This window comes from Phascolarctos cinereus, unplaced genomic scaffold, assembly GCF_003287225.1.
Source record: "Phascolarctos cinereus isolate Bilbo 61053 unplaced genomic scaffold, phaCin_HiC Scaffold_4;HRSCAF=312, whole genome shotgun sequence".
Taxonomy (NCBI): domain Eukaryota; kingdom Metazoa; phylum Chordata; class Mammalia; order Diprotodontia; family Phascolarctidae; genus Phascolarctos; species Phascolarctos cinereus.
This window is the reverse complement of record NW_027555847.1, coordinates 390,926,249-390,953,469: the sequence shown is the minus strand read 5'-3', so window position 1 is coordinate 390,953,469 and position 27,221 is coordinate 390,926,249. Positions and strand designations below refer to the sequence as shown.

General features: G+C 36.0%; 1 protein-coding gene across 5 annotated transcripts in view; it reads left to right on the top strand.

The window, feature by feature from the left end:
* KIAA1328 (KIAA1328 ortholog) overlaps nt 1–27,221 on the top strand; it is a 495,571-nt gene that overhangs the window by 14,509 nt on the left and 453,841 nt on the right. For 4 of the 5 annotated variants that reach the window (XM_020985706.2, XM_020985705.2, XM_020985707.1 and 1 more), the window contains one exon: nt 1,686–1,780. In XM_020985706.2, the coding sequence (XP_020841365.1) occupies nt 1,686–1,780 (95 nt within the window). Of the gene's footprint in view, nt 1–1,402; nt 1,590–1,685; nt 1,781–27,221 lie in introns of all 5 variants that reach the window. The other variant, XM_020985709.1, reaches the window with a different exon arrangement.

The window sequence follows — 27,221 nt, the reverse complement described above, 5'->3', positions numbered from 1 at the left end:
GAGAGTTATGCATTTCTCTTGTCCCTGTTTTGTAGTATTTGAACTTTGGCTTAGAGGCCACATTCTCCTACATGTGTGAGGGATGGGCACCTTGCAGAGTGAGGGCAGGACTACACATGCTTTTATTCATTATGCTTTTAGTTCTGGTTGCCTAGCTTAGTTTGATTAGATCGAGGGAAGTTATAGTTAAGGATCAGAGTTGATAGCTGATTCATTTGTCTCACAGCTCTCCTTCATCTACTTCCCCACTGCTTATGTACTCCTTTAATTTTTTCATTCTCTTGCATTTTTTATGCAAGAAAATGTAGTTTTCTGGTTTCCTATTGAAATTATAAGCATTTATTTGCACTATACACATATGAATTCACACATACATTCAGTTGAAGAGAAACTGTTGGATACTACTGGGCCATTTTCAGATACTCAGGCATTTACTGGCCTTTGTGAGAAGGTGCCCAATCCCACTGAAAGCTCTGTGATATACTAAGTAGGGCCTTTCTGTGCCTTGGGAAAGTTCCTCATGAATGGGCTGACTTGAGGGTATATAGATTCATGTCAGGCTCATCATATGTTGTTAGGTGTTTATGTATGTCTTAGGTTACCCAGTATAAGTTGATTCTAAGGGTGTTAGTTTTTTTTTTAGCACCAGTGAGAAAACCTCAGTACCTATGGTATCATTCAGTATGTAAAGACTTTCCCTTCCACCCATTAGTTCTCATTATCACCAGGGTTCAGATCAGAAGCCTTAATCAGGTGTTTTTGCAGTAGCCATATGGACCCACTCAGTTGATTGCATGTACTGAGGAACAACTTTAATGACCTCCATTCTGCCTGTAACTAAAGGTGACTCTTCTAAGTTTTAGTCAACAGCTTATTTAATATTTGGTGTGTGGGTCCAAAATAGGATGATAAAGCACTGAATGAGGTTGTTTTGAGGGCATTTGTATTATCCAAATTTGATGGTCTCCTATTGTTGCCAGTTTGACAACTAGTAGCAGCATAGGGACCACTGATAGGTAAGTCATGAGAAAAAATTTAGGTTTCAGTGATTTGTGTTCCTAAATAGCAATTGTTTCAGGAATATGTAGATGTCTTCCATTCTAGTGGTATATAAGCTCCTTGAGGGGAGGACTGTTTTTCATTTTTGTCTTTATGTCCTAGTATTTATCACAGTGCCTTGTATATAGTAAGCACTTAATAAATGTTTGTTTTAGAGGCCACCTAAGGGGAATGCTGCCTTTTTGATACTTGGGAATAGCCTATGTATGTACTTTTCTTCTGCTTTCCACTTGGGTGTTTCTTTATATTGTCCTTTTCAAACTTTGTTGATAATCACCTGGTGGTTTAGATTTTAAGCTCTTTGAGTGAAGAGATTGTCTTTTGCCTCTTTTTACCTCCTCAGCACCTAGCCCAGTGTCTGGCACATAGAAGACATTCAGTAAATGTTTATTGAATTGAATTGGCTAAACAACCATTGGTAAAACCAACTGACAAGCAATTCATGGGAAAAAAATAGATTTAATTGAAGTAAAGAACACTTTGCTAAATTAAAAATATCCAAGAAATTTCATCTCCAATCCTGCTTTAAGGTATTCTTCTTAATGAGCTATTGCTATTAATAATCTAAGAGGTATTTGCCTTTGCAAAAGTCAGGTTTTTTTTAACAGAAAACTTTTATGTTTTAGACTGTTCATAATGGAGGAATGAAGAGTGCCTGCTTGAAGGACTTATGTCCTGAAGACAAAAGACGTATTGCAAACTTAATTAAAGAGCTTGCCAGGTGAGACTAAACCTCATACATTGTGCCTAAGCAGTGCATTTCTTTTGAAGATAAAAAGTGAAAGGAGCTATTTTGTTGAATTACCATTCATTATCATTTGATCTTATGGGGACCAAAAGTATTTCAGTATCAGACTTGTTATCCCATCTGAGAAAGAGATATTCTGTGGTCAGAAAAACCAACATTCCTCTGTTCATTTTATCTTTTGTTTGAAGTCCCAGATTGGTTGGTATGAACCTTTATAGAAATCATTTATCATGAGGGAAAGTTTGAAACAGAGCAGTACTGTTGAGGTAGGCTGGTATTGCTGTGATCAGAAGCACAGCAGTTATCCTTTGATCTGTCTAGTTAGCCTTGCTTCATTATCTGAACTGAAATTGTATTGTCTATTGTAAAACTATCCTTTTGTCATTTTGCTGGCTTCTAATACTTTTTGATAAAGAGATGTTTGAGCTTTGAGGGGTTATATTTCTGATCTGTCTACCAATCAAATTCATTATGGATGTGTGCAAAACCAGAACTGGACTTGTACTACCTGATTAATATTTGCTTGGTGATTGTGTGTGACCTCTTTGTGAATATATATGCCAGTTCTAGGGCTTTCAGATACTTATATCGTAAATGAAAATTTTTGTAAGGAAATGTATTAAATATGTTTTGGTAAATAAGCAATGAAACACAGAAAGTACTGATTTGAAAATAATAAAAACTATGAAATTTTCCATAGAAGTATACATTATATTGAATTCTGGTAAGTAACTTCTGGTTATTCCTTGGTTTCAAATGATTAAAATAGAAGTTAACTTTCAGATGTTTCCAGTTTTATTTTGACTGTTATAATTGTTTAAAAAAATTTCTTTGTAAGTTCTTTCATTTTTGTTTTCTGGCTAAAAGCATAGAATCTCAGGAATTCAGAGATGCTAAAGGCATTGTTCTCTGGTGTGACACACCTGGGAGAAGTCTGAAGCACTGTGTTCTCATGTAGGAATACATCCTGGAACAAATTAACTTTTTTGTCTAGACTCTTCTGGCTAGATATGACCCATGTGGGTGGAGTTTTCATTGAAATCAAAGTGTGTTTTTTGTGTTTTAGGTAATGGTTCTTTGTCATCCTTAGTGTTTGAATTTTATTCTCTGTTGCATTACTTCTCAAAAGGGCAGAAGTAATTGTCCTGTCTCATGTATGCAAAAGAGGCTGAAAAGCCATTACATTTAATTCAACTCTCTCTGTCCTGTGGCCCTTGAGGGTCGTTGTAATCTTGGCCCTTTTCATTTCAGCTACTTGAAACTGGATAGCATGGCTGAAGAAGTAAGGAACAGCAGTTTACCTTTATAAATCCTCTCATCCAGTGAAAGCCTTATCATGTAGGGATGGTTGATGAATAAATGAATGAAAAAGCATTTATTAAGCTCTTACTATGTGTTTTGTGCTACAGATTACAAATATAATCAAGTCAGAACCTGCCCTCAAGCAGCTTACATTCTTATAGGGGAAGATAACATATAGAGAAGTGGTAGCCAAGGAGGAGAATTTTGTACAGGAAAGTTAGAGAGATGGTGAACAGAATTTTAGGGAAATTGATTGAAATATCTTTTTTCAGCAGTGATGGTATTGATTTGATTACTGTTCTTAGAACTACATTTGACTAGAGAGGAGGATTAGCATGGAGAGAAAATGGCATAATGGCATGAGGATGACCAGGAAGTAGCTTGTTGGGAAGTAGTAGTAAAGACCCAGCTCCCCAGGGTGGGCACTTTTAGATGCTGGAAATGCAAAGAAAGGCAGAAACAGTCCCTGCCCTCAAGAAACTACACATTCTAATAGGGGAGACAACATGCAAACAACTATGTACAAACAAGACATATACAGGATAAACTGGAGATAAACAATAGAGAGAAGACACACTAACATTAAGGGGCACTTGGGAAGGCTTCTTGCAGAAAGTCGGTGTTACATTTTTGTATTTTTTAACAAATACATTTAAAACCCACTGAAACTTGTCATTTAGAAGATTTTTAAACAATTTAGAAAATTCTGTTTTTAAAGCATGCAGATATGAGAGTTTTTATAGGTGATAAGAAAAAAAGTTGTTTTAAAATATCTTATTGTGTTGGATTCACACTAAGTAGCTAATAATATCTCAAGGTACAATTATGGAGAGCCATTGTTATTTGTAGTGAATGTAAATCCATATTTCAGGAAATCTTGATAACTTTGAAGTTCTTGTCAGGTGGGATTAGACAGCATTACTTTACCTTATGTAATATGGCTAATGAAGAGCTACTATTAGAAGTAGGAGGAGTGTTAGCATTACATTTTCTTATTTGGTACCTTGTGTTTGCATTAACATTATTTCCAATACATGGTTTCTTTGCAGGAATCTTTTAAACCACTTATCCGTTTTATGAAAGTTAGTTGAAAGTAGACAATATAATCTGTAATTTCACTGAACTGGGCATATTAAACAGTAATATGTCTGAAAAGTCACTGAACCCACTATCAATCTCTCCAAGTTGATGAATTCTCATTCTTCCATTAGGATACCATATGTGACACGTAACTATCTGACATACAGATTCAGGGCTCCAGTATCAATCCATCTCTTAAATGTTATTAAAGCTTAATTTCTTTTTACTTGTGGATAAAAAAACCTATCAATCAATAAACATTGTGTAGTAGTTTTGATAGACAGTAATTAATATAGTAACATAATTTATAACATAAACATGTTATAGTTTGTTGTATCATCTTATATATTTCACCTTGGGGACTACTCCTTTAGATCATTGGATTTAGAAAATTATATGTAGCTTGGCATATTGACAGCAAGAATCAAACTGATTAGAAAAGTCTATGGAGAGTAGAAAGTCTTATTTAATAGCAAAGTATATGGAAGCATTGAATTTAAGTGATTAAGTAAAAAGGTGCTGAATTTAAAGTCAGAAGAGCTGGATCCAGATTTTTTTTTTTGAGTGGGGGCAGCCTGGAGCCAGCCAGACAGTTTTATTGAAATACTTTTAAATAATTTGTGTTAGTCTTGTGTGTCAGCCACACCACATGTGTCCATGTCAGTGATGCCGTGTTGGACCCTGGAGGGTTCTGGGGATTTGGCTAAGGAGTGTGCTAGCCTTTGAATCCAAGCTGGGTTGGGGAGCGTGTTCTGTGGCTACCAGTTCTGACCCAGCTACCGCTGCCCAATAGCAGACTCCAGTCTCTTAAACCTAAGCAGGGAGTGGATTGCTGAGGCTGGCATGGATTCAGGTCTTGGCTTTGGTATTTCTTAGCTTTGCCACTTCATACCTACTTAATCTTTCTGAGCTGAAGTTTCCTCATCTTTAAGAGGAGAGGGTTGGACTATTGCCATTTTTGTCATCTTTGTTAGTTTTCATAGTGTGAAGTATAACCTTAGGGCTATTTTAATTTTCATTTCTCTTATTTGTGATTTGCTGAAGCTATGAATAGTCTCAATTAATATGTTTGCTGATTTCCCTAGGACTTTCCAAATATACCGAAATATCATCCTCAAATAGTGACAGTTTTATTTACTTTTTACCTATCTTTCTGCCTTTAATTTCTTTCTCTTAATTGTTGCTAGTGTTTCCAGAGCGACATCAAATAATAGTGGGGAAAGAGGGCATCCTTCTTTGACTCCTGTATTTATTGGAATAGATTCTAGTGTTATCCCCATTGTTTATGATGCTTGCTTTTGGTTTTAGATAGCTTTTAAAAAATAATATTCCTCTATGCTTAAACTTTTAGGTATTTTAGCATAAATAAATGTTATATTTTGTTAAAGGCTTTTTCTGCATCTGTTGAGATCATCATGTGGTGTAGGGTATTTTGGTTTTTAATATGATGAATTTTGTTGATTATATTCCTATTATTGAATCTTTCTTGCATCACAGGTATAAATCCAGTTTGGTCATAGGGAATGATTTTTTGGATATATCTCTGTGGTCAATTTGACAAGATTTTGTTTAAAATTTTTGGATCACTATTCATGAAAGATATTGGTGCGTAGTTTTCCTTCTGTGCTTTATCCTTCTCTGATTTAGGTATTAAAATTATATTTTACTTACAGAAAGATTCTGGTAGGATACTTTCTCAGTTTTTAAGAATAATTGGCGTACTGTGGGTACTAATTGTTCTTTAAAAGTTTGATAAGATTTTCCTGTGACTTCATCAGGACCAGGAAGTTGTTTTTTTTTGGGGGGGGTGTCCTCAGCTAATTCTATTTTCCTTTTTGAAATTAAGTTATTTAAGAGATGCATCTAGTCTTCTGATAATTGGAATATTTTATATTTTTGAATATATCCCTCATTTCTTTTGTGTTCTCATCTTTGTTAGCACCTAAGTATGTATATGTTCTGATTATTCCTTTTCTTCTGATTTTGTTTTGAATTCGCCTTGTTCATTTGCTATTTTATTGATTTGATTTTCTGCCATCTTTTTAATCAGATTACTAAAGGTTTATCAGTTTTATTAGTCTTTTCAAAGAATCAGTTTTTAGTTTTATAATTTCAATTTTTTTAGTTTCCACTTTATCTATTTCTTCTCTAATTTTTAATATCAGGAGCTGAAGGTATAGTGAATAGAGTGTTAGACCTGGAGGAGGGAAGACCTAAATTCGAATTTGGTACCAGACACTTAATAACTGTGTAACTCTAGGCAAAATACTTCATCACTCTTTGTCTAATTATCCCCAGATATAGAGGATGATAATGACATCTACTTTGAAAGGTTATTGTGAGGACAAAATGAGCAAATATTTTTAAAAGTGCTTAGCACAATGCATGTCATATAATAGGTGCTATATAAATTCTTACTCTCTTTTCTCCCCCCCCCGTTAATGGCTCATCATTTGTGCTTATTTTAGATTTATTTGTTATCTTTCTAATAAAAAATGCATATTCAGTTCATTAATCCTCTTTTATACTTTGATAATAATGTATGTTTGTAGGTATATTATTTTTCTTCTCAAAACTGTTTTGACTTTATTCCATAAATTTAAGCATGTTGTTTCATTATTATCTTTTCATTATTATTTCTTTCATATAATTTTAAATTATTTTATGATTTGTTCTTTGAATCAATCATTATTTAGGATTTCATTGTTCAGTTTCCATTTTTTTGTTTGTGGTCCCTGAGTCAATCACTCTTTTTATTACCTTATGGTCTCTAAAGGGTGTGTTTACTATTTCTATCTTTTTACATTTGTTTGCAATCTCTTTGTGCCCTAATACCTGGTCAATTTTTATAAAAGTTCCATGTGGTGCTGAGAAAAAAATTAATTATAAACATACATATGTGTGTTTGTGTGTATGCATATATGTATGTATTTATACAGAGAGAGAAAGAGACTGACACTCTTTTGCAGTCCATTTAGAAGATGACCCTATAAGTCTTTTAGCTTCAGCGTCTCCAGCAATTTGTTCAGTTCTGGATTTTCTCTTTTGTTTATCTTTCTTTCAGACTAATCCAGGGCTGAGGGAGGGATATTGAAATCTCCTGTCATTATTGTGTTACTTATTTTTATACTCTTGTCACTCAGTATGTCTCCTTTATGAATTTGGATACTAAGGCATGTGAAACATATAAGTGTGTTACTGATACTGGTTTGATGTTTCCTTTCAGTGTAATGTAGTTTCCTTGTTGATCTCTTTTTACCTCTTGAATGATTGTTTTTGCTTTGTCAGATAGTATGATTGTAACTCCTGCCTTTTTGGATTCACTTAATATATAAAAAATTTTTTTTTCCCAGCCCCTCATTTTTATTCTGTGAATGTTTTTGTCTTTCAGATACGTTTCTTATAAGTGATAGATTATGGAGTTTTGTTTTCTTAGCTAATCTGCCACTCCTTTTTTTGCTTCATTGGATTATAACTTCCATTCACATTTGAATTTAGAAGAGTTAGTTAGGTTTGTATTTCCTCCATATTCTCCTAATGTTGTTTTTTTTTTAAACTTTAATTTCTTTTCTTCCCTATTTCTGCCATAAATACAGTAGTATGTCTTTTTTCTTCTTTTAGTGTGATCTTTTTGCTGGCAGCCTTGTTCCCACTAGCTTTCTTTTACTCATTCTGAACTCCTCTTTCCAGTTTACTCCTTTCCCTTTGGTTTTTGCCTATTAGTTCCTTTTTCTTTTTAACCTTTTTCTGCTTATTTAAATCTTCTGCTCTTTTTCTCCCCTCTAGTCAAGTAGAATCCTCATTCCTTTCTCCTCCTTCACTTTGTGTTTTATTTTGCTATAAATTTCATTTTCTGCTCCTTTTTCTTGAAAGGATCTCTTTCCCCTCTGTGTTATTATTTATATTTTCTTTCTTTCTGTTCTGAACTTTTATTCTTTGGTTCATACCTCTTATACTTATTTGGTCCTTTATTTCTCTATATTTCTCATGGAACTAAAACTTTTGAGGTAGCTATTTTGGGTTGTCTCTTGTAAACAATTTCTGTAAATTACCTTGTAGGGCTTGTCCCCCCCCCCATTTTTTTTTCTGTTGTGCCTTACCCTTAGAAAAATACCAGTTCTTGCAGGCAAATCGCAAAGTAGGAATATTCCTATGTCCCTGATTATGCAGTTCATTGTTTGAACTTTACCCTCCATTTGGCCATTTTTCTACCCATTTCCTGGGTACATGCTTTTCTACTCTCTTGAGTGTTAGTTGTTCCAAGGAACTCTTAATTCCAATTATCTTGAAGCAGGCTGAGTAGTCTCTTTAAGTAACACATCCCTGCAGATAATTCTCATTATAAGGTTCCAATCTCCATTTATGGAATCTCTGTCCTCATCCATATAGTATTCATCAGTGATACACCCTCTCACCACTGAAATGAGGTTTCTCCCTCCTCCCCCTCATCTTTTTCAATTCTGCCCTTTGCTTCTTTGCCTATTTTTCTGTTGGGCTCTTTTCTTCCTGAGAGCCTATGAGAGTTATTTTCCCTTTATTATTAGCCTCCGACTTGATTAGGGTGTATCACGTATTGTCCTCTACATTTTTTTTCCCTCTTCCCCTTTTTATGCACCCACCCTCCCATTTTGTAATTGAATTCCATAAAAAAAATTGATTCATGTGTAGACAGGATATTGTGAGGTTCAATCCATTGTGTTTCAGGCCCATTTCTTCACTGTCACTTTTATTTGACTTATGCTTTCATACCTACTGTCTTGTGTACATTTAGAAGGAAATCTATTAATATTCTCCCTGATATAATTTTGTTGTTGTTGTCCTTGTTTGCTATATTCATTTACCTTTCTTGTATTTCTGTTGTCTGTAGTGTTTTTGAAGCAAATAGTCTCATCAGGTCTCATTTTCTTTCTAAGAATGTTTCTAATGCCTCTTTATTATTGGATGCTGATCTTTCTTCATTTATTGTTAATCGCAGATTTGCAGAGTAGGTCACCTTGGGCTACATCCTAAGCCCCATTATTCCATTCCCTTTCCTAGTTTTCTAGTGGGTTTAAAGTATTGTTGTCTGAATTTCCTTTCATTTGTGTTTGAAGGTCTTTCATCTGGCCACTTGCAGAATATGTTGTTTTTGAATTGAATTGTTAAATTTAACCCTATGTGGTTTGGACTTTACAGCCTTAGGTTTTTTTCTGGAGGCAATTTATGAATTCTTTCAATTGTTGTTTCCTTTTCAGTCTGCAGAAGCTCTGGACAATTTTCTTACGTTATTTCTTACGTTATGGTGTTCAAGTTTTTTGACTTGCATTCTTCTGGGAGACCTAGCAGCTTTAGGCTCTCTCAACACATACTATCTTTGAGATTAGTACAGTTTATTTAAAGAGAATATTTTCTTTTAGTGTTATTGTTTTTTGCTTCTCTTCTTTGAGATTTTCCTTCACTTCTGTGTATTTGTTTCCCCAATCTGTTGTTCTTTTTTGTTTGTTTCTTTGATGTAACTATTCTCTTCAGATTCAAGTTTTTCTATTTTGCCAATTATTTCTACTGTGCACACCATAAATTTTGCTCTCACAATTTCCATTTCTCTTTTAAACCATTAAGGAACAATGTGTTGTGGTTTCTTACTCTTCTCAAAACTCACAGGGTCCACTGTCTCATCAAGTATTGAATCATTTTCCTATGCTTTGCAGTATCTAGTAATAGGTGCCTGAACTCATTTATTAGATCTGCAGACGATATTTCTGATGTTAATATTTTTCATGATGGTTTATCTGCTCATGGTCTTTGAGTTTTCTTCCTCCCAAGATCTGAGCTAATTTCAGTCTTTTTGCCCTTATTGTTCACTTTCTGGCTCCCTCCTCTCTGATGGTGTTTTCCCTAGAGATTGTATTTCAGGTCTCAACCTTCTTTCACACTGGGCAACTTATAGTTCACCAGCTACAAGGTATCTGGCCAGAGTGACTTTTGTGGGGAACAGGACTGGCCTTTGATGCTGGGCTCTGTCACATAGCCCTTCACATACAATGCTGAGGCTCATTTCTTATGTTCTTCAATTCTCTGGCCTAGTGATACAGAGTGCTGCTGCTTAGCTGCTTTCACAGATTAGGCAGATTTCTACCATTTGAAGTTTGGATATCCATGGCACCAGGAGGACACTGGTGTCAGGAGTTAGAATTGAGCTCCACAGTAAGCTTAGACATGTCCTGCCCCTCCATTCTCTGCTCTGTTCCTTCACTCTTCTGCAGAATTCTCTTCCAGCACAGAATGCTGTCATGAGGCACCGGATATCAGGGCCTCAGCAAATTTCTACAGTTCAGAGTTTGGATTTCCATAGCATTCAGAAGGAGGGAGAGTTTGGGGGTTTGTGTTTGGCATGTGTGTGGGTGGAGGGAGTCAGCTTTGCTGCCAGGAGAGTGGTGGGTGATGGGGAAAAGAGTGCTGAGTGAGTGCGAGCTAGATGTTAGTTCATGGAGTTTTTACTGTCTTTGGATTTCTTGGATTCCTAGACCATGTATATAGCTAATACTACTTTATCTCTGCCACATGATTTCTATTTTGGAGACATTTGAGAGGTCCTGAGGATCCAAGAAAATGTCTACTCCTCTCTTTTGTTGGTCGCATGACCCAGAAGTCCCCAAAATACATTTAAAAAAATTGTTGTTTACGTGATTGATAGAAGGTTGGGAAAAGGGAAATAGTAGATTTTCTAATGTCTTGCCTTGAAGGGCTTAGCAGTCAGTCTGATATAAACCCTTTTGTTTGCAGATTTCAAATGGCAATGTATTATACTTGCCTTGCTATTCCATGCTATCACTTAAATATTTTAATAGAAGTGGCAGTTTGTTTTAGGATAGCAAATACCTGTGGTATTGAAAGAGGAGATTGGGTAGGATTTTAAATAAAAATGTTGTTCAGACTCTGAAAGCTACCACGTCAGTCTTTTTTCTTGAGCAATTTTAAGCTCCAAACCTTTGTCCGGGGATTTACTCAGTCTACCAGCCAGCAGTCACCCAGGTCCTATATTTCAATGGCCATGTCACTTATAATTAAATTAAAATCCCTTTTGTAGCAGAAAAATGTTTCTGTATATATTTCATAGTGCCCTAATTCTGTATACTGAGTACTTAGTTAACAACTGTTTGTAGATATGATTATACATTTTTCTTGCATGGATATTACTGTAGATAGAACAGATTATGAAGGACAAGCCAAGAAGCTGCTAGAATTAATGAAAAACTGGCTAACATTTGATTGTAAATTTATTAAATATATAGATGTTTTAAAGAACCTGTGTAGTCTGTCCTCTGTATTATTTGATTTTACTACTAGATAGACACATGTGCTTATGTGTGTCCGTGCATGCATACACATTTATCAAACCACATTCTTCCCCAAAATAAATTCCTTCTTCAGTTCATGCTACAATTGGTTACTTGGGAATAGGAGAAAAGAGGTCCTAGATTGTATAGTTAATCTAGAGATAAATTGATAGTTGAGTAGGTGAGAATTTTAGTGTGCTTTCTTCCCTCAGATTACCTTGTACTCATTTGTATGGGCACATATACTCCCCTAGTAGAATGGAAGTTCCTTGAGTGTAGGGACTTTAAAAAAAATCATCTTTGTATTCCTTTGTGCCTTTCATATAGTGGTCCATTTAACCAATATTCTCTGAATTACTGAGCACTTCATATTAATCCATTATTCTTGCCATTTGCAGGCATATATATTCTCTCTCCCTTTAAACCTCCCTAAGTAGGAGTTCTTAACCCTAATAATTTTGTCATCATATATGTATTTCTTCAAATTCTAACTAGAAATTAATCATTTTAGATCATCAATTTCCAAAGCTAATTTGACCATAGGACACTTTAGGAGTAGCATAGCAGAGTGGAAAAAGCTCAATATTTAGAGTCAGAAATCTGTGTTCAAATTTTGGCTCTGCCACCTACCTTTGTTTTCTTTAGTAAGTCTGTTCACCTCTCTGTCTTATTTTCCTCATTTGTAAATTAATGAAATTGAATTACATGATCTTTAAGATCCTTGCAACTTTAATGCTATGAATTCTGATCTAGAGTAACGGGGGTTATTGAAATGAAGAGATTGTAGAAAATTTGAAGCAAAATAGAAATTACTATAATTAGTATTTATGATACATAATTTCATATCTCATTCCTGGAGGAACAGTATTGATAGATTGCTTTAAAAAAATACAACTTGATTTCACATTAGATGAAATAGTAAGGATTTTTGTAAATTTAGTTTAGGAAATGAAAGACAGGTACCTTCGTTTGTCCAAATTCAGAGTACTTCCTTTCTTGCTAATGCAGATAATTAACTGATTTGGTACCCAGGAACATCTGCCATTCATGAGCTTCTGTATCTGGTTTCAAGGAGAAACAGAATCATAGAATTTTAGTGCTGAAAAGGGACTCTAAAAAAATCAATTAATCATGATTAGGTAAAGTAGTATTTCAAGTAATTATGGCTTAAATTGACCTTTTAAGGCTGTTTTGTAAACTTAACCACAATTGCATGATGCTTTTTTAGGGGTGATGGGGAGGAGAAAATGTATTCTAAGTTCGAAACAAGCAACTTACCAGAAAACTTTGGAACACAACCCATTAGCTGGGAAATGTCCCTACTGCTCCTATTTGGTGTATTGCAAAAAAAAAAAAAAGGACACTAAGCAGCAAAGTGATTATATAATAAGGTTTTACTTTCATTTCCTTTAAAACATTTCAACATAATCTTTTCATAGAGAAAAATTCCATAAAACATCAAAGTGCTACCAGTCTTTTTTGGAAGTTGTAATTAATTTTTCATTTTTAATGGTCAAGTTTAACTTTTAAAGCTGGCAAAACTTTGTAGACTTAGAAATTTTCTTCTCCTAAGACTTTTGAAAAATAAGTGTAAAGTCAGAATAGTAAAGTATAAATTTTGCACACAAAATCATCTTTAAAAAAAGGACTCTTGGATAGTTTGCAAAATTTCAGAGGCAGAATATTAAAGTAGAAAGAGCCTGGGATTTAGTAAAAAGAACTAGGTTTAAGCGCTTTTGTTAAATTTACTTAGTAGGTAACCTTCCTGAATCTCAATTTCTTTATCTAAAAAATGGAAGTAATAATTGTACAACTTCACAAGGTTATTCTTTTTTAATAATATTTTATTTCCCCCTAATTACATGTTGAAATAATTTTTAACATTAAACAAAAGTTTTGAGCTCCAAATTCTATCCCTTCCTCTCTCTCCTCCCTTCTCTCCTCCCTGAGATGGTAAGCAATCTGATTATAGACTATGCATGTGTAATTATGTAAAATATTTCCGTATTAATCATTTTGTGCAAAAAGACTCAAAGGAAGAAAGAAAGAAAAAGAGAGAAAAATAGCATGCTTCAATCTGTATTCAGACAACATCAATTCTTTCCCTGTAGGTAGATAGCATTTTTTCATCATGGTCCTTTGGGATTGTCTTGGTTTATTGTATTGCTGAGAATAGCTGTTAGTTACAGTTCTTTATTGTACAATATTGCTGTTACTGTGTACAACATTCTCCTGGTTCTGCTCACTTTACTTTGTATCAGTTCAGGTAAGTTTTTCTAGGTTTTTCTGAGATCATCCTATTTGCCGTTCTTATAGAATAATAGTATTCCATGACAATCATATGCCACAACTTGTTCAGCCATTCCCCAATTGATGCGTATCCCCTCAATTTCCAATTCTTAGCTGCACAAAAAGAGCTGCTATAAATATTTTTGTATGTGTAGGTCCCTTTCCCTTTTTTTTTGGATCTCTCTGGGATATAGACACACCGGTGGTATTGCTGGATCAAAGGATGTACACAATTTTATAGTCCTTTGGGCATAGTTCCAAATTGCCCTCCAGAACAGTTGAATCAGTTCACAACTCCACCAACAGTGCATTAGTGTCCCAGTTTTCCCACATCGCTTCTAACATTTATCATTTACCTTTTTTTGTCATTTAGCCAGTCTGATAGGTGTGAGGTATTACCTCAGAGTTTCGCAACATTATTGTAAGGATCACTTGGAGACAGTGAAGAGGCAGGATTTCTATTTAAATTCTGAAGGCAGAAAGAGGAAAGAAGAGACAGGAAGCAGCTAGAACTTGAATTTGTACTAAATACCCTTTTGCCTACAACTGAAAAAAGACAGCCTCTTATATTATGATCTTGACAAGATTCTTCTAGTTGTAAATCATAACAGCTAGACAAAAGGGCAAGGGTATCCTCATTTTGTGAGGAAGAAAGTGGAGAAAGGTCTTCTGTTGATATAAAACTTTGCCAAGGAGCTGGTGGAGACAGAACATAGCAGAGACAAAATGCTTATAGATAGTTTCTAATTCTTATGAACCATGAAAGAATAAAAGAAAGAAAGAGACAAGAGGCGATTGAAGGCTGTTATTTCTGTACAAATCTTGCTTGCAGACAACAGTGGAGGGCAATTTTCTTTGCATTAGGGCTTTAGCTAGATACTTTTAGATGCATATGAATTGCCCAAACATAGGTAGAGAAAGCCCCACAAAAAAAATTAACTATTAAAAAAAATTAACAAGAAGCCTTATTTGTTGGCTACCGCAAGAGCATTTTCTGAACAGGTTAAGTCGTGTTGGATAGGCAGTTAGTTGTGACTGTAAATTACAAGAATTAGTCTAAAGCACAAGGACTTGGTACTTGCAGCCAAGACAACTAACGGCCTGACAGCAAGCATACTGTCTAGCCACCAATATACCTATTTGAGCAAAACCTGAGCTATCCAGCTGACTACATAATGATCAAGAAATCTAATGAGGAATGATGGTAAGTGACCTGTTCTGCCCCCAAACTGCACAAATAGGTACATAGAATCCAATGGGAAGTAGGAAAAGAGATTACCAGCAAAGCCAGTGCCAGTACAGACAAACATTTAATGCTGGTGGTTATAATTGAATACCAATTGGTATGATAATTCTCACCACCAAAAACAGATTGTGAGCCATCTATGGATGAGGTAAGTCCTAGGGAGTTGCTAGGGCCACAGAGAGGCTAAATGAATTGTTCAGAATCACACAGCTTGTTAAGTTTCAGAGGTGGGATTTGAACCTAGATCTTCTTCCAGTGCCTAGTATAGCTTCTCCCACTTTACAGGTGCTTAATAAATGTTGGTTGACGCATTCATGATTTCAAGCCTAGCACTCTAAACACTACACTATTTTGCCAATAGTGTTATAGTTCAAAGGAAGTGGATTTGAGTTGTGATGGTTCCTAAATCCCTGCTAACTATCAAAATAGTCAATGGTAAGCTTCAGAGTAATCTGTCTTTTTCGGACATATATGTGGGATCTGACAGAGAACCTGCTGAGATTTGGCAAAGCTGACAGTCACTGCCTACTTTTGATAATTCCACAGGGAAGAATTGGTAATCACCAGTAATAATCTAGAAGCATTGATGGGAATAATAAAGTCCTAGTTGAGAAACTGAAGACTTTAGTGGCATGGGTGGTATTTTTATTACAACTGGCAGTTGACAATGGAAGCTTCAGAATAAAAGGGTGAATTTAAGATGCAAACAAATAGTTAATAGCAGTAGTGTCTGAGAAAAGGATTTGGATTTGTGAATTGTAGCTTAAGGCATACAAATGGTAAATTCTTTCTAGGAATTCAGTGCATGTGATGAGAGGTGGTTAAAAATAAACCAGCAACAGTCATTTGCTTAGAGATAGTTAAATCTAATGAAGATGGCTCTAAACTGACAGTGGACTGGGGGCACAGGTGTGGAGGGGTGGCAGGCAGAGGGTGAAGTTGGGGGTATGGGGGCGTGGGAATGGAGGAGCTGGTAGTGGTAATACAGACATCGTAGTAAGAAAAATATTAGCAGGCCAGAGGATTTATTCTCAGGAGACAATATAAAAAGAAAAACAGTTAAAAAAACCTGTTCAGTTATCTCTTTTCATATTCACAGAATATGGGTAATAAGTTGAACTATAGAATTTAATGAATGGAAGCAAATTCAACCTCATAGATGTAACTGAGGCAGGCAATGCGACATCCTGCCTATAGAATTGATATTGGAGTAAGGATAACTTCACATTTACTTCTGACATATACTGACTATGTCACTATCCTCTTGTGATCTGGGTAACTCTTTAAGGCTTTAATTTATGGTCATGTTACTGATCTGTCAGTGGAAGTAGTGTTGCATTTGAATTTCCTATATTGCTATATTCCACCCCCCTCAAATGTTATAACTGAGATAACCTGATGGCATGTGAATCAAAATGGGAAACTAGAAATTGAAGAGTTACTCAAAAGGAACATATTAGTTAAAAGAGGAATGAAATAGGAAAGGGGAGGAAGAGGAGAATGAAATAAGCATTTATATGGCACCTACTCTATGCCAGGCACTGTGCTAAGCATAAGTATTATCTTATTTGAGCCTTACAACAAACCTTTGATGTAGGTACTGTTATGGTGCTGTAATTATCCCTATTTTATAGTTGAGGAAATTGAAGCAAATAGAGATTATGTAACTTGTCTGGGGTCACCCAGCTAGTGAGCATCTATGTTGTCATTTGAACCAAAATATTCCTGACTTCAGGATCAGTGCTGTATCCACTGAGTTTTCTTGCTGCCTTAATAGGAATAGGATTATATTTTATGGATATATACTTTTATGAGGAAATTTATGATCCAAAGAATCCATGATGAAAAGATTTTGGATGGAGAGATGGAGCCAAGATGACAGAGTAGCAAGAAGTAGTACAGAGAGCTCTATTTCTTCCTCACCCCCTAACTCCTCCAGACAGATCTATAAAATCCAACAGATTGAATCCTGTTTGGGAAATCCAAGAAAACAGTGATTTTTCTCCTACTTTGCCATAGGGAGACAGATAAAGAGGTCTGTAGATACTGGGGACAGAGTCTCAGGACCATACCCTGCAGAGCATTCCGGACTAGGGAAAGTCTATGCACTAAGGCAAGGAAAAGTTATGAATCCAATATGAAGGGGCCTAAACTTATGTAGGGTGCAAGTATAGATGCCAGCTGACAGCTATATTATTCACTACCCAATTCTAGGTCACAGATGATGGGCAGCCTGAGGAGGGAGACCTGTGTCTGGGATACTACTCCTGGGTGAAGAGCAATGATGGACCCTAGGTTGTGTACTGAATGAGGAACAAATTCAGAAGCAAACTGTAGCTGTGTGGCTCAGACCCCAGGAGGCTCCCAGTTCCAGCTTCTAGCCCAATCTGAAGTCCTCAGAAGATTAATCAGGGCAGGAATCCCAGACCAAAGGGGAACCAGCATTTCTGTCACTGAAGCAGCCAAGCATTCCAGCTAGATGATAGGAGCTCACTTCCACAGCCCTGAGGCCCATGGCTCATACCCAGGTCAGAGATATGCAGAACTCAGATCAAGGGTGCAGTGATCAGACTTTGCCTGGAATCAGATCACTTTGGGAACACTGAAAGCTTACAGGTGCCAACCCTTAGCTATCTCTGAGAATGTGGAATGACATAATACCCATTGCTTCAAGAAAACAGGACCAGCCCAGTCCTTCCCTCTAGAAATGTGTAGAACCTGGCCCCAACATCATATTCTAAATAAGCTGGAAGAATGAGCGAACAAAAAAGAATTACCGTAACAAGCTATTATGGTCAATGGGATGCTCAAGAAGCAAATCCAGAACAAAAAAAAAATGGCTCCGACATATCTATAAGCAGATCTTTGAAGAAAAACTTGGTTCGGGTACAAATCAACTGGAATTCCTGGAAGAGATGAAGCAAGGAGATTAAAAATGTTTTTATCAATTAAATGAGAGCAGTACAGAAAAAAAAATTTGAAAAGAAATGCAAGCTATGGAAGAAAGAACTAGAAAGGGAATTAGCAATTGGCAAAAGAGGTATAAAACCTTGCCTAAACAACAAATTCCTTGAAAATTCCAGTGGACCAAATAGAAGCCACTGGACTCCATGAGACATCAAGAAATATTAAAACAAAGTCAAAAGACTAAAAACAAATTAGAAAAAAAAATATAAGATATCTCATAGCAAAAACAACTGACCTAGGAAACAGATGAAGGAGTGATGATTTAAGGATCATTAAGCTTCCTGAAAGCCATGACCAAAAAAAAAAAAAAGAACCTAGACATAAATTTTCAAAAAGTCATAGAAGAAAATTGCCTAGATCTTTTAGAAGCAAAGTGGGAATAGAAAAACTCCACTGTTTACTTCCTGAAAGTAATCCCCAAATAAAAACTCCTAAAAGTGTTATAGCCAAAATCCCGATCAAAGAAAAAATAACTAAAATAACTAAAGACTTTATCCTTAAGAGCCAAAATCAGGATCACATATGATTTAGCAGCTACCACTTTAAAGGAGCAGAGAGATTGGAATACAGTATCCCAGAAGGCAGAGGCTTACAGGCTTACAGCCAATAAAAACTCGGCTAGCAATACTGAGTTTAATATCCTATGGTGGGGGTGGGAAAATTCACCTTTAATGAAATAGAGGATTTCCAAGCATTCCTGATGAAAAGATCAGAGCTGTGTAGAAACTTTGAAGTTCAAATACAGGAGTTAAGAGAAACATGAAAAGTATAAACTGCTAATATTCTGTAATGGCGAATTGAGTCAAAAGGAGGGAAGAGTATGTACACACAAAGTTGGGTAGAGAAATACATTTCACTCAGGAGGGAAATAGCAGGGAAAGAAGTGAAGGGAGAAGGGGGAATTGTAGTGCATGTTAAGGGAGGCATTAGTCCTAAGTAAAACAAAGTAGGAATGTACAAAAATAGTTATAGCTCTTTTGTGGTGGCAAAGAATTGCAAACTGAGGGGGGCATCCATCAACTGGGTAATGGCTTTACAAGTTATGGTAACTAAATGTGATGAGATGTTGTAAAAAAATGATGAAGGGATGGTTTCAGAGAAACCTGGGAAGACATGTATGAACTATATAGAGTGAAATGAGCAGCCAGCAAAACAGTTTTTAAAATTGACAACAATGTTGTAAGAACAAATAACTTTGAAAGACTTAGGAACTTTGATCAATGTAATGACCAACCATGATCACAGAAGTCTCACAATTAAATATGCTACCCACCTCCTGATAGAGTGAAGGACTCAGTGCAGAATAATTTTTTTTTCCCTTTGGACATAACCAATTTGGAAATTTGTTTTGCTTGATTGTACATGTTTGTAAAAGGAATTTTGCTTTTTCTTTCTCAGGGGAGAACACTGGGAAGGAGAGAAGGCAGATTTTTGATGATTGAAAAACAGTTTAATTTAAAAAAAAGATGAGGTGCCATGAAAGCAAAAAAAGCATATAAGTGACTGTTAGTGGAAAGAGAAAATAGTGATAAAGTATAGGACATCTCACAAGAAGGATATTGATTGTGGGAAGTATATGGCCAGCCATTCGTGAGGGCCACTTATGAATTAATGAAAAGGCATTTATTAAGTGCTTACTATGTGCAAACAATTGTGCTTTATTCACATGAAAGTGATCTGGGACATGAGTTATCCCAGTCAGTACTGGAGCTCCCTATAATCAGACCAGCTGATGAATTACTTTTTAAAAAAATAATTATTTTTATAAATTATTCATTTAAAAAATTTAATCTACTTTTCCCACTAACTACTCCCTTATTGATCTAATTTTAAAAAATTAAAGTCCTCAGTACATAGCTGCCTGTTCTAGTAAATCAACTTCCCACATTAGCCATGTCTGAAAAAAATGTCTCTTTCTGTATTTTAAATTTATCATCTTTTTTTCAGGAAGTCAGTAGTGTGTTTCATCATTGTTCTTTTTAACTCATAGTTTATCATTGTATTTTATAGTTGAGGAGATGGCAAACAGAGTGAAGTGAATTGCCCAGGGTCATATAGCTAGCAAGTGTCTGATTCCTGTTTCGAACTCAGGTCTCCTGTCTCTAGGTCTAGTGCTCTGGAAAAGAGGGCATGTCAAATTTAGGGAACAACTAAGACTCCAGTTTGTTTGGAACATACTGCGTGAAAAGAAATAAAGTAAATTTGGAAAGATGGGTTGGAGCCAGATTGGGGAGGGTCTTTTAAATACAGGCTAGTTTAGCTCATTTCCCTCATTCTAGGCTAATTCTGTGTTTTCTAGTTGTGTCTCTCTGAGCAAGTCTGGTGTCTCTTAAGTGAACCCTTACCTCTTCCATATTGTGAAGGGGAGAAGATAGAATCATCAGCATAGAGATAGTAATTAAAGCTGATTAAGATTACCAAGTGCAGTAGTGTGGAGGGAGAAGAGAAGTTGGGGCTCAGGACAGAACCTTGAGGGACATCTATGGTTAGAGGTTGTGATGTGGAAGAAGATCCATCAAAGGAGACAGAGAAGGAGCAGTACTTGAGACTTCTAAGTCAAAGGTTTCTAATTTTTTAATACTCTTGAAAGCAGGAGTATACTTGCATTCTTAGTAAAGGATCTATAACAAGATAGTTTTAAAACACTATTGCAGTGTTATAGAACTAACTCTGGTCTCTCTTTAAATGTTGGGGTTAGAGAATATGCAAATTCTTGAAATCACAGATAATTTCTTAGAATCTTAATGTAACCTAGAGTTTTACCCCTTCTGTTCCTCAAAGCTTTTACTAAGAGAAGCTTAAGAGCTGCAATATTGATTGATTTGAATTTTTTTTAAACTACTTATGTCTATCCACTGTTGTGGTAAGCAAAAGTAGAGTATGAATAATCTCTCCCTGTAAAACTGAGTTAGTTACAGTAATTTATACCAAAGTAAAATTAATCACAGTGGAATAACTTCTTTTTCCATGTACTTAGCCAATTTAATGTACTTTATGAGAGTCAGAAGGGGCAATACTTAATCATTCAATCATCAAGCATTGTGCCAAACTTTGGGGATACAAAAGCAAAAGAGAAGCAGTTCTGCCATCAAGAGACTTGCAATATATCCTGGAGACTACCTGTGTCTGTGACATATATGTATCTATGTATGTATGGTGCAGTCAGCCCTGCTGAGGCCATCATCTCTATTTACTTAAACCAGAGAATGGACTCTATAGAGCCACCCCAGGCTTTGATAGGTCAACTTTGAATTTGTCTTGCTCAATTCTGGTCTTCTATACTTCTAGGACATCTCAAGCCTTTAGGCTGTTTAATCTCTTCCTCTTCTCTCAACTCCTCTGCCCTCCCTTCTGTCTTTAATTACAATGCAAGCTCCTTGAGGGCAGGGACTGTCTTCCTTGGTTTTATTTTTTTGTCTTCAGAGTTTAGCACCGTGCCTGGCATTTAGTAAGCACCTAACAAATGCTTTATATCTCTACCTAGAGTAGGTGCAAGATAATTTTGGGATCCTCTAGTCTGGAGGTTCAGTAAAGGCTTCATGCAGAAGGTAATGCTTGAAGTGAGTTTGGAAAGAAACTAAGAATTCTTAGAGAGTGGAGCTGAGTTGGGAATGCATTCCAGGCATGGGGAACAATCAGTGTAAAAGTGAAATGGGAGATAATGCTGTGTATGAAGAATATTAAGAGAGTCAGTGTGGTTGGACCATAGTGTATGCCAAGGGAGGTACTGTGTAATAAGGCTAGTAAGGTGGATTGGGACCAGGCTGTGAAGTGCTTTAAATGCCAACCAGGGGAGTTAATCCTAGCAATAATGGGTAAACAGTCATGCCTGTGTCCTGGTCTACATTTGGAGGTTGAATTTTACTTGTTGGTAGGATATCAATGAGTTAATAAAATCTAGAAGTTAATTGAATAATTCTAGAAAAAACAGACTGCAAGTTCAGGTGATGCAGTTTACAAATTTAATTTGGTTTCACAGAATCTGCCTTGGAACTCAGAGGCCATTATGTCCAACTTGAACCTGACTGAGAATCCATTCTGCAACAACTCCAGCAAGAAGTTTTCCAGCCACTGCTCAAAGAGCTCCAGTGAGCAGGAGCTCACAGCTTCTCAAGGCAGCCCCTTCTACCTTTGTGCAGCTGTAATTGTGAAGGAGTTTTTCCTGTCGAGACTAAATCTTCCCCTTGGCAATTTCTACCTATTGCTCCTACGAATAGAATAAGTTTAATTTGTCTCCCATGACAGTCTTTCAGATATTCGATGACAGCTATCATATACACTGGGGGGATAGAAGGGGGAGGGTACATGTAGGTGGTGCAGTGAATAGAAAACTGAGCCTGGAGTCAGGAACACCTGAGTTCAAATGTGACCTCAGACACTTACTGGCTGTGGGACCCTGGGAAAGTCATAACCCTGTTTGCCTCATTACTAAAATGAGCTAGAGAAGGAAATGGCAAACCACTTCAGTGTATTTTCCAAGAAAACCCCTAAGGGGTTTTGCAGAAAGTTGTACATGACTGAAACTATTCAATTACAAAATATATATACACTCTTCTAATTCTCTAGTTCCCTCACCATCTTTATAATATTCTTCTGGAAACTCTTCAGATTATCTATGTCTGATAAAATGCAGTACTCAGAACTAAACACAATATTCCAGATATTGTCTGACTAGTACAGTGTATAGCAAAAAATCTTTCTTTGTTCTAGATAATATGCCTCTGAGTACAGTCTAAACAAAAGCGAAAAATGTGGTTCAGTGGAAATGGTACTGGATATGGAATCAAACCGATTTTGCATCCTGACTGCTGCATGTTGCCTGTGTGACCTTTTTCAAGTTACTTAACCTTTCTAGACCTCAGTTTCCCTTTCTATAAAATTACTTTGAAAACTTGTAAAGGCCATTTTAGATTCAAATGTGTGATACTGTAGTTACTATTTTGGCTTTTATTTTGCATTGTTGATATATTGAGTTTGCATTTCATCACCACCCCAAATATTTCCCATCATAATAGCCAACTAAACCATGCTTCCTTCCCTGTGCTGTAATGGCAAAGTCGATTTTTTTTAACCCAAGTTTGGAATTGTACATTTGTCCCTATTAAATTTCATTTTATTTTATTCTGCTTATAATTTTATTTAAAAATTTTATTTTCATATGAAGATCCACTGTTTTTCCCTCCCCCTTCCTCTCATCCCCACTGAGAAAGCACAAAAAGCAAAACCCTCTGTTTCAAACACTCTCAGACCATTGCTTCCTAGGATAGAATGTTTCATTACGTGTCTTCTGGAATTGTGGTTGGTCATTGTGTTGATCAGAATTTTTAATAAAGAATATGCACAGTTTAATAGCTTTTTGAGAATATTGCCAACTTGCTTTCCAGAATGACTAGACCACTTCAAAGCTCTACGAACACTGTATTAATGTACCTGTTTTGCTACAGCCCCTCCAGCATTTGTCATTTTTCTTTTCTGTCCATTTTGCCAATCTGATGGGTGTGAGGTAGAACCTCAGAGCTGTTTTAGTTTGTATACCTCCAAACATTAGTGATTCAGAGCATTTTTTCCCCATATGGCTAATGATAGCTTAGATTTCTTCCTCTGAAAAATACTTGTTCATATCCTTTGGCCATTATCAGTTGGGGAATAGTTTTTTTTATATATTTGACTCAGTTCTTTATGCTTCTTAGACATAAGAACTTCATCAGAAAAACTTGCTGCAAATATTTTTTCCTGATGTCCAAGTTTTCTACTTTTAGTTGTGTTTTGTTTGTGGAAAAACTTAAATTTTATGTAATCGGAATTATTTTACCTTCTGTGATCTCTCTTTCTCTCCGTGCCCCCTATGCTTTGGTTATGAACTTTTCCCCATCCGTAATCTGACAAGTAATTTCTTCCCTTGCTCCTCTGATTTTATGATGTCATCTTTTATGTCTAAATCTTGCACCCATTTGGAGCTTATCATATTATATGTTGTGAGATGTTGGCCTATACTGAGTTTCTGCCAGACTGCTTTCTAGTTTTCCCAACATTTTTCTGTCAAATATTGAGTTCTTTCCCCAATAGCAGGAATCTTTTAGTTTATCAAACATTATGCAGCTGTGCTTGTTTGCTTCTGTATATATTGTGTACCTCATCTGTTCCTCTGGTGAACCTCTCTATTTCTTATTCAGTACCAAATTTTTTGATGATTATTGTTTTGTAGTATAGTTTAAAATTTGTCATAGCTTGGTTCCTTTTTTACCCACTTTTTTTCATTAATTCCTTTGATATTCTTGACTTTTTTATTCTACCAGATGAATTTTTTTATTTTTTCTAGCTCTCTGTAAAGTCGTCTTTTGGAAGTTTGATTGGTGTGGCATTGAATAAGTAAATTACATTAGTATTATTATTGGCTTAGCCTATCCATGAGCAATTAATATTTTCATGCTTATTTAGATCTGTCTTCATGTAAAAAGTGTTTTATAATTGTGTTTACATAGTTCTTGTGTATGTATCTTGGCAGGCAGACTCTGCCCATCATTTTAATCTGTTGAGAGATATTTGAGTCCTGATTCAGATGTTGTGGACCTGGGGAGAGAGTATTGAATATGTCATAGTTCAATCAGGAAATTTGTTTGAAAAAGTGAGGGATTCAAGATCCCTAGGAAGTATTAGAGTGTGACTTTTATCAAATTTAAACCAAGGTCCACCCTTGGATTTGTTCATAGAGCATCAGAGGTATGATGTGGTAATCAGTAAGATAATAATAACAATAACAATAACAACAGCTGTTATATAGCACCTACTGTGTGCCAGGTACTAGTTTGCTAAGCACTTTATAAATATTGTTTAATGCTCACAGCAGTCTTGGGAGGTAGGTACCATTATCATCTCCATTTTACTGATGAGGAAACTGAAGCAAAAAGAAGTTTAAGTCATTTGCCCAGGGTTACACAGCTAGTGAGTGTCTTAGGTCAAATCTGAACTCAGGTCAACCTGTTTCCAGGCCCAGCATTCTATCCACTATGCCACCTAAATGCTGTTAAGATTAAGAGAGTTTACCAGTTGCTCTGCTAAGGTCAAGAAGCAACCGTGGGTATTAGAATGGAGAACAGATAATCAGATGGGAACGTTCAGAGTGTAGCAGCCAAGAAGGCAATGAGAATTGCTGGGAGGCATTTCTAGTCATCCTGACCTATGTCTTGCCACTGGACTCATATAACCCTGGAGGAGTGAGTGAGGCTGAGGACTATGCACAGCTCTGCCTCACTTCAATCCAATTCACTTGCAAGTCAAGACATCACTCTCCTGATGTCCTTGGTCCTTTTCTAGAAAGGACAAACAACAAACAGTCCAAGGAATTCTTTTTCAGAAAGGATTTAAGGTGTTTCAGAGTCTCCCTTGGTGTCTGGTTACAGAGAGAAACTATTGACCATCAATTTATTGATTGTTGGCTAGCCTAATTAAATAAATTGATTATTAATTACCTAGAAACTGTTACTTTGGGTTTTCCTTTGTCTTAGTAGACATTTAATGAATGTTTATTGACTGCCGTTATGTGTCAGAAGTGGGAGTTGAACTGAGATATTTTGGGCACTCTATTCACCATGCTGTATCTCTTCCGTGGCATCATTAAATGTTAACCAATAATTTAATAATGTGAAAAAAGAACAATGACATGTTTCTCAGATGTATTAAAAGAAGTGTGATGTTGAAGTTCTGGGACCTTTTTTTAGAATGTTTTATCAGTTTTAGTTTTCATGTGTTAAAAGAAAAAGATGAAGAAATGAGAGTTCACAGATAAGTGATTAAAATGACTAAAGCTGTGTTCCACAGGGGGTATGTGAACTTGGATGGGGAAAAATTACATCTTTATTTTCACCAACCTCTAATTGAAATGAACATTTAATTGTTTTGAATAAAAATTTAAAAAAAAAGCAACCAACATTCTGCAGTCTGTGGGTTTCACCAGATTGCCAAAAGGGTCCATGACACAAATTAAGGTTAAGAACCCCTGGAATAAAGGGGAAAATGAGCTTCTATGAGGAGAGGTTAAGGAAATTATTATTTAGTCTAAAGATGGAAAGGCTAAGGGTGACTTGATTCATCTTTTGGATACATGAAAGGGCTTTTTGCAAGGCATGTGCATAGCACATGTGTTTAGGAAACTTGGCAAGAAGAAATTGGCTTAATTAAAGCAAGAAAGATTTAGGGTTGTTAGAAGGTGGAGTGTTTGTTATGTGGAGCAAAAAGCCCTGGGTTCAAAATCAAGAGATCAGGGTTCAAATATGGTCCTGCCATTTATAAAATGGGTAATAGGAGGGCCTCTTTCTGTAAAATGAGAGGGTTGGGCCAGATGATCTTCAGGGCCCTCTGCAATGCAAATATCCCTGGCTGTTGTGAGGATGAAATAAGATAATGGATATAAAGCATTTTGCAAATCATTGTGTCATATGTCAGCTGCCTTTGGGGGAATTTAATAGTGAAATGAGTAATTGAGGGAGGGAGTGCCATGTATCTCTGGAGATCTTTAATTGGAGTAAATCTTGGATGGTTTAAACCAGAAGCGTCAAACATGTATGGCCCCACTCCCAAGGGTGGCCTACACCAGATTAAAATGTAATTGGGAAATATTTATTTATTTTTATTTTTATTTTTTGCTTTGCTTTTAAAAAAAATTTATTAATTTATTTTGATTTATCAACAATCACTTCCATATTCTTTTGAGTTGAAAGTTTTTCTCCCCCTTCCTCCCCGCCACCTTCTCCAAAATGGCGCACAATCTGATATAGGCTTTATATTTACATTCCTATTAAACATATTTTCATATTAGTGAAGTTGTAAGTAAAAATTAAAACCAATACGAGGAACCATCAGAAAGATGAAACAAAGTTCAACAGAAGATAAAAATAAGTGATAGCGATTCAACTTCCATAGTTCTTTCTTTGGATGTGGACAGCATTTTCCATCACGAGGCCTCTGGAGATGTCTTAGATCCTTGTAATGCTGAGAAGGGTTCAGTTTAACAATATTAGTCATCACATAACATGGCTGTTATTGTGTACAAAGTCCTCTTGGTTCTGCTCACTTCACTCAGCATCAGACCATATAAGCCTTTCCAGGTTTTTCTGAAGTCAGCCTGTTCGTTATTTCTTATAGCACAATAGTATTCCATTACGTTCATATACCACAACTTGCTCAGCCATTCCCCAATTGATGGGTATCCTCTCAA